This window comes from Micromys minutus (genome assembly GCF_963924665.1).
Source record: "Micromys minutus genome assembly, chromosome: 18".
In the NCBI taxonomy this organism is placed as follows: Eukaryota; Metazoa; Chordata; class Mammalia; order Rodentia; family Muridae; genus Micromys; species Micromys minutus.
The window spans coordinates 30574724-30583009 of NC_137953.1; the positions used below are offsets into that span (position 1 = coordinate 30574724).

Consider the following 8286-nt stretch of genomic DNA (forward strand, 5'->3'; position numbering starts at 1 on the left):
GATGTTCCCTTGAAACCCAGTCTCTTGCAAGAAAATAAAATATGTCACAAAGTGCCCTGTTTTTGGCTGGATTCCGTTCCTGTATTGCCATAATGACACTAATGAGGTTGTGTTTTCAAGAATTTAAGTTAGGATCTGGTCAGAGGGACCAAAATAATGTCCTGACTTCTCAAAACATTTAAGTTTGTCAACAAAATATCAGAGCCAGAAAAAAATAGTGTTATTATAATTATACTCTGAAGTTTTCCAAAATCATGAAAATCAATGTGTGGACAAAATTCACATCATCATTTTGTGAGAAATGAAAAAGTTGAAAACATCCAAATATTGAAGATTTGACAGACAGCTATAGACTGTATCATGCTTTAATAGTATTAGTATATCAACTAATTTTACTAAAGTGATTAGTATCTTTCTGTAAATGTTTTCACAAAATAATGGGCAAAAAGGGTAAAGGCTAGCCTGGTCTACATAAGTGAGTTCTAGGAGAACCCCAGTCTCAAAAACCCAACAAAACGAAGTGGGGTAGAATCCAAAGCCTCAGTTTACTGAGGGTGAAGTGACTCTCCAAGCTGTATACCTTCAATAAAAGTATGTCAAGTCAGTGGGAAAGATGAACCATGAGTGTTCTGCATGTACACATTATAGGCTAGCCTTCCCCTTAGCCTTCTGATAAAAACTGCTATTTTATATGGACAAAATTATTTTGTGACAATTTAATTTATTAGATTTGCAATTTTGGCAAGAAAAGGTGTGGCCTGATGCCAGTTATTCCAGAACCTAACACCTTAATCTTTGAAGTGTTTAATGTGTAGCTGACTCCCATATGCAAGCCAACACATCGGTACACCAAGAGGCGTATTTTTAGAAGTTCTCTTCCATTCTCTGTGTTTGTGTGCCCATCACAGCACCAGTGTAGGATCAAAAAGCAACCTCAGTGAGCCTTCTTCCTCTGTGAGTTCCAGGGATCCAGCTAGGTCATCAAGCTTACATGGCAAGGGGTTTTACTCACTGAGGCATCTTACTGGCCCAAGAAATATATTATAAAAATAATTTACTATGACAAGCATGAAAAAGTTAGGAGCTGGGATATGCTGAGCTGCTTAGAAGAGGCTCAGGTGAGACCAGCTACTTGGGTGAAAACAGCTCAGCTAAGCTACATGACAGGAGAGATCAGCTGAGCTTCCCAGAAGAGGTTCAAGCCACTTGAACAGCCTAAATGAACCTCCAGCATGACATGTACTTCAAAATGTACAATGAGTTCCCAGCTTTTCTGAACTGTCACCTGAGGTAAGGGGGCTGTGATGTACCTGTGAGTCATTTCTATTCCTGTCCGTAACTCCTCACCTATAATCTTGTAAGTAATGCCAATAAAACTCATTGGCTCACACACACACACACACACACACACACACACACACACAAAAGAAACTTAGATGTTTTGATTTTTTTTTTGTCCCATAATCAACATGTGCATTCCTTAAACCCATTCTGAACTAAAATGATGAATTACAGGTAGGTATTAAGAAAAGCAAAAATTTCCATATTGAGATACTTAAACTGTCTGTAATATGACCAATCACATGACAATTCCTGAATCCTAGTCTTTATAGACGACTGGCTCAGTGGTAGAGACCTTCACTAGCATGCCAAGGACCAAACCATGCTTGTAATAGACGCCCTCTGTGCTGAAAAAGAAAGATCACTAGGGCTTGCTAGGTTCCTGCCCACCTGAAAAACCTAAACTCCACATCCAAGGAAAGATCTTTCCTCCAAGGGATAAAGTAGTGATAAAGTGAAGCATTTCAGCATGCACATATGAGTGTAACACACACGCGCACATGCATACACACACAGACTTTAAAAATGGTTTTGGGCTAACATGACTCAGTGGATAGAGGCCCCTATAAGAGTGGCATTCATGCACCTGCATTTATACAAAATCTTTAAAATAAATGTTTTAATACCTTTTTAAAAGCCATATGGATATCCAAGGTGATAGGCAATACAGTGGACATTAATTTGCTCCTCTGATCATCTAGTTGTAGAACATGCCACAGGACTGGACTTCTAAAAAACAAATGTTAAAAGACACACCTCCACCTTGTCCTTTTAAAATTGTGACACACACAAACATGGCATACTGTACATGTGGAAGTCACACAACTCCTTCCATTGTGTGGATCCTGAGGATTGAACTCAGGCTGCCAGGCTTTAGAGCAAGCCCTTTACCCACTGAACCACACATACATGGGTCCAAATTGAGGATCTAATCAGACACTGTCCTTGAGTCTCCAGGGTATACAACTGCATTCTAACCCACTGCTGTGCACAAGTGCCACAGCCTTCTGTTCAGTATGTCAGTTACCAACCCCTAAGAGGAAGACCACCCTGCTCCTCACTCTGCTGTAGTTAAGATGAAAGGCCCTGTCCTTTAGTGAGAGGATACCTACACCCCATGTAGTTCATTAAAAAGTTCCTTGGTGACAGTTTTTAATGGAGGATTCCAGGTTAAAGAGACTATCCATCCAATTTCACTTACTCTTTATGTATGAGTACTGTTGTTTTCTTCAGACATAAGAGGGTATCGAATCCCATTCCAAATGGTCGTGAGCCACCATGTGGTTGCTGGGAATTGAACTCAGGTCCTCTGGGAGAGCAGTCAGTGTTCTTAACCTCTGAGCCATCTCTCCAGCCCAATTCCACTTACTCTTAAAAAACACAGGCAAACTTCATTTTGGTTGTTGGATTCTGCCTTATGCTGCAAGTACACAGTACACACAAAGGCATCTGAAAGCTGAAAAATCCAAACAAGTGAGTAGCATGGGGAAACCCACACCCAGAGAGCCCACAACCAGGGAATCTAGTACAGTATAACTCTACCTAAGAACTAAGGGCTTACTGGTGCAAGTTCCAAAGGCCAGGGAATCTAGAACTGCTTGTCCCATAGCTAAGAAGGCAGTTCTGGCTCCTGAGGAAACAGCAGGAGTGCCCTTCTCTGCTTCTTTGTTTCCTCTGGGCCCTCACACAATTACATTTGCCTACCAATTTTGGATCAAAGACATATGTCTCACTTAGACCACTGGTTGTGAAATGTCGGGAGATTAAGTTATTGGCACACCTAGAAGTAGTACTGGTTACCTGTATTATAGAATACTGTATTATAGAATATTATAGTTACTGATCTTATAGAATCCAGTCAAGCTGACAAAGTTATCCATCACAGCATGTGTAAAATTTCAGATTTGCAAGATGGAGTTCTATGCACAGATATTGGTCAGTTGCACAATATGGGTATTCTTAATACCACTGAACAAAACATGGCAAACTCTATGTGATGTTTTACCACAATAAAAAGGAGGAAATTAAACTACAGTAAATCTAATCAAGAAAGCTGTATTAGTCAGGGATTCTATTCCTGCACAAACATCATGACCAAGAAGCAAGTTGGGGAGGAAAGGGTTTATTCAGCTTACACTTCCACATTGCTGTTCATCACCAAAGGAAGTCAGGACTGGAACTCAAGCAGGTCAGGAAGCAGGAGCCGATGCAGAGGCCATGGAGGGATGTTACTTACAGGAGGGATGCTTGCTCCCCCTGGCTTGCTCAGCTTACTTTCTTATAGAATTTAGGACTACAAGCCCAGGGATGGCACCACCCACAGTGGGCCTGCCCACCCATGATCACTAATTGAGAAAATGCCTTACAGCTGGATCTCATGAAGGCATTTCCTCAAGGGAGACTCCTTTCTCTGTGATAACTCCAGCTTGTGTCAAGTTGACACAAAACCAGTCAGTACAAAAGCCATCTGACATTTCTCTATTCTACTCCCTGGCCTGCCTTCAGAATTATAGAGCTGGCATTTAGTCATTATTTTGTATATAGATATCTCCCCCCATCTCTCTTACACACACACACACACACACACACACACACACACACACAGAGCAAACAGTATCATATGGCAGGAAGCACAAGACAGAAGTCTCATGGCAAAGGAAGAAAGAAGAGGGACCAGGCTTTTTCCTTTATAATAGCTGGGACTTTCAGGAACTTGAGAGAACTAATGTACTCTTACAACCAGAGCCCAAGATAGCTCTTAATTAATTGTGGAGCAAGCTTCCAGGACATGAATCTTTGACAAATAAACTATGTCAAAATTGTGTCCAAACTGTAAGCAGAGAGCTGTTTTTTGTTTCTTCTTCCTATTCCTCTCTTCTCCCTCTCCTCTCCCTCTCTTCTTCCCCTTCTTCCTTCTCCTCTTCCTTGTTCTTGTTAAAGCAGGGTTTCTCTGTGTAACAGCCCTGGCTGCCCTGGAACTCTTTCTAGTCCTGATTGTCCTCAAACTCACAGAGGTCCGCCTGCCTCTGCCTCCTTAGGCTGGGATTAAAGGCATGTGCCACCACGATTGGCAACTGATTTTACTTATTAAAGTAAAGAAAAAACAGGGAACTGTTCTTTCCCCTTATCTTGCCACAATTTTCAGAAATAATCCACTTTTTTTTAGTTAGAAAAATATTAAGAGCTGTCTATTTTCTATTCTCTTTCTCAGGGAATAAATTTGCTTGAGACAAGGTCTCCTTATGTCACCCAGCCTGAACGAGCCCAGGATGACTCTAAACTTCTCATTCTATACTGTCTTCTCCTCCCAGTCCTGGATTCCAGTGTGGATTTCAGTCACCACCATGCCACCACCCATTTATGCACTGTTAGGGACCAAACCCAGGGCTCCAGGAATGCACACTGGGTAAGCAATCAACTGAGCGTATCTAGCTTACGAGAATAAATTAATGGAGGATGCTCTTGGAAATCTTCTCATCCGCCAACCTCATTTATAAACTAAAAATGGTATCTTCTGCTTCACACACACAAAAAAGATATTGAGGAAACAACACCCACCCCTCCACTGTCCAATCATGTATCGCTTTAACATAAACCTCCAACTTAAATAAGGTCCACATTGTCTTTGGAGAAATATGGAAGGCAGTACTAGGGCTTGGTTTAAGGACATATTGAATGTCTACAGATTTGCTACACCATGTTTTTAAAAAAAACATTAATCGTTTGACAAGCCTCTATACAAACAACTTAAATAAGCCTATATAAGGATTGTATCTGAATGTTCAATGAGTACCCCCAAAGGCTACCAAAAAAAAATTGAATATGTTATGAGTTTCACTGTTTTATAGTAAGATGTGACAGTACAATATTGTATTAAGAGAAACAGGAATTAAAGTTAGGATCATTTAAAAACAATGAAAATATATCAGACCTCCCTATCTATGGAGTTCACATTCATGTCATCAGAAAACAGATCACACCACATACTATATAGTTAGACTTACAATATTCTCCCAAATACTGAATGGCTAGCGTTTTTTTTTTTTTTTTTTTTTTTTTTGTCGTTTTCCCTAAAGCACTGTATTTGGCATTGTAAGTTATAATCTAGAAATGATTTAAATATTGGGGAGACTGTGTAGATTATATACAAACATTACACCATTTCATGTGAAGGACTTAAATACCCATGCGATTCTGTATGGGTTCTGGGGATTTTTCTGGATTTTACCCCTGGGAATACCTAACAACTATACTCATACAGACTGACGGTCTTCAAGCAGATAATAGAACCAGTGGCTAGAAAGAGATATGGAAATTTAGATCAGCCTTCTAACACCTAGTGTTAATCTGACGGTGGACAGGAAGATGGTAGAATAAAAACAAACTCAACCAGAATATGTGGGTTTATACTGAGACGGGCCTGTCACACACCAGGCATCTGTAAACACACGACAGAATATGCCAGGGCTAGACAGAACATAGGGAAAGGACCGACGTTCATCTGAATTTGGGAGGCAGGAGTAATGAAGAAAACTCCCAGTGGCAGAATTTAGCGTGTCGGAGAGTTTGTTTTGAAGTGCAACAGGAAAGTGTGCTAACAAAACCTCCATCTCCAATATGATCAGAAGGAATGCAAATCTAGCGGATTCCCAAGAATCCTCTAATCAGGCAAATCCTGTTTCTTTTTTAAAGCTTGCCTGTACACCCTCCTTGTTTTTCTACAAACACTACGGGATGAAAAGAGGGATATGACCCTGTCTGCCACCCAGCTTTGAGGCTCTCACTGGGAGAGCAGGAAGATGGTTTAACAGAGTGAAGGTCACCAGCAGGCGTCCACGAGAGGCCGGTGCAGTTGCGCCAGCCAGGAGTCTTGACCTGGGTAAAGGTCGCCAGCTGACCGGGCGGCAGTCTTAGAATTCCCCGTGGGCGGAGGCCGAAAGTGTCCCCAGAGCTTGGTGTTACCAGACCCCAGCCGCACCCGGATCCCGAGGGAGGGCGGCCCAACTACTTGCACCTCCCCAACTCGCAGTCCGGAAGGTGACGTCATCCACGTCCACGCCTTACGTCCAAAGGCCTGTCGTAAGTGTCGGGCAAACGAGGCCTCTAGAGGAAGGGCGCCCTCTGGGTACATCCTACCTTGCTATCCCACATGCGCGCGCACCTTGCGGGCACTCCCAATCCTGGAGCCAATGAGGTGAGGGTACGTCACGGCGCCGCACTCGGCGCTGCCTCACGTCGGACCGCGGGCAGGCAGAACAAGTGTGGTTGCACTGACACCGGTACATAGGCGCGGGCCGGCGTGTCCTTGGGTTAGAGAGCGGGACGTCTGGCTAAGAGTCTGAGCGTCTGTGCTGTTGACCAGCCCCGATCGGTGAGCGTGCGACGGGGATGTGGGGCAGGAAGGGGGCGAGGAGGCCGTGGCAGGCCTGACCTACAAAGATGCAGAACTGTGGCACGGCTGGAGGGTGCGTGGGTGCAGGGCCGGGGCCCGGAGTTCTAGAGGGAACTCTCCCGCCGCAGAAGCTTCTGTGAGCAAAAGCTGTGCTGTGTCTTAAGAACTGGTCTCGTTCGTTTCCTGATTAAGCAATTGGAAGGGTGGGTTTCTTTAGTTCCCTTTGGGTGACCTCGTGGTCACCCCTGAGATCTCAGAACGCTAGAGTGATAAGGTTCCGTCCCCAGCCTTCCCTTACCTCTCCGGGCCGGACTAATGCAAGAGAGAATGACTTAATCTCCAAATGAGACCAGAGCAGGCGGAAGCACTTAGGATCTTCAGCTCCCCAGCCCTATTATCTATGGAGGTGACTTTAATAGGCAGCAATTAAGCATTCTGAAATCTCAAGAGTTGTAGTGGTTTTGGTTTAATGAAATTGTAGTCTAGTTTTATATTTGTGACTTTTTGACCTTGCCTTCTTCTGAAACTGAGGCTTGAGCTACGGGTTTCCATTTCCCTTCCTTGGGCATTTACAAGCGCTTGTTATTGAATATTGCAAGTGAACTGAGATAGCAACTGGCCTGGTGTTAGAAAACATAAGAATTGTAATGGGTTGGTAGTTAAGTGATTTGAATGGTCTTTGGGATCTGTAGTATGTTTTACTGTGACAAGTTACTTGAACTGTTGGGTCTTTTCATTTTTAGACTTTAAAATGGGTGATGTTGAAAAAGGCAAGAAGATTTTTGTTCAGAAGTGTGCCCAGTGCCACACTGTGGAAAAGGGAGGCAAGCATAAGACTGGACCAAATCTCCATGGTCTGTTTGGGCGGAAGACAGGTCAGGCTGCTGGATTCTCTTACACAGATGCCAACAAGAACAAAGGTAAGTGAGGAGAGGCTGTTAAATCACAGCACAAGTTGCAGGGGTGTAACCAATGCAGACTTATCAGATGTGTAAAACAATTAACCTTCTGATTCATCTTCTTCTGTTTAGGTATCACCTGGGGAGAGGATACCCTGATGGAGTATTTGGAGAATCCCAAAAAGTACATCCCTGGGACAAAAATGATCTTCGCTGGAATTAAGAAGAAGGGAGAAAGGGCAGACCTAATAGCTTATCTTAAAAAGGCTACAAATGAGTAATTTCACTGCCTTATTTATTACAAAACAAATGTCTCATGACTTTTAATGTGTACCATAATTTAATTCATACACCAAATTCCGATCATGAATGGCTAACAATGTTTTTGTTGGACAGTCCTGATTTAAGTAAAACTGACTTGTGGTAACGTGGATCTGATCTCTTAAAGCAACATTTCCGGCTGTATACGATCTAACACTGCTCTCCCTTCCTCAAGATAAAATTGGACTTAATTAGTTACATTTCACTTTCCATAATATGGGGGTGTAGCCCCAAACCTATTGGATGGTTTTATACTTAGATTTATATAACTGGGTATGCGAATGTCTTTGAACACTGGGAAGACTATCACTGTCTCAGAAACAAGAAGACTCA

At 42.8% G+C, this 8286-nt stretch overlaps 1 protein-coding gene across 1 annotated transcript; it reads left to right on the forward strand.

The window, feature by feature from the left end:
- The first annotated feature begins 6580 nt into the window (after window positions 1–6580).
- On the forward strand, window positions 6581–8063 carry CYCS (cytochrome c, somatic). Its single transcript, XM_080932523.1, has 3 exons — window positions 6581–6712; window positions 7477–7653; window positions 7765–8063. Exons 2-3 carry the CDS (start codon window positions 7485–7487, stop codon window positions 7911–7913), a joined length of 318 nt encoding a protein of 105 aa, XP_080788649.1. The 5' UTR covers window positions 6581–6712; window positions 7477–7484; the 3' UTR covers window positions 7914–8063.
- The last annotated feature ends 223 nt before the right edge of the window (window positions 8064–8286 follow it).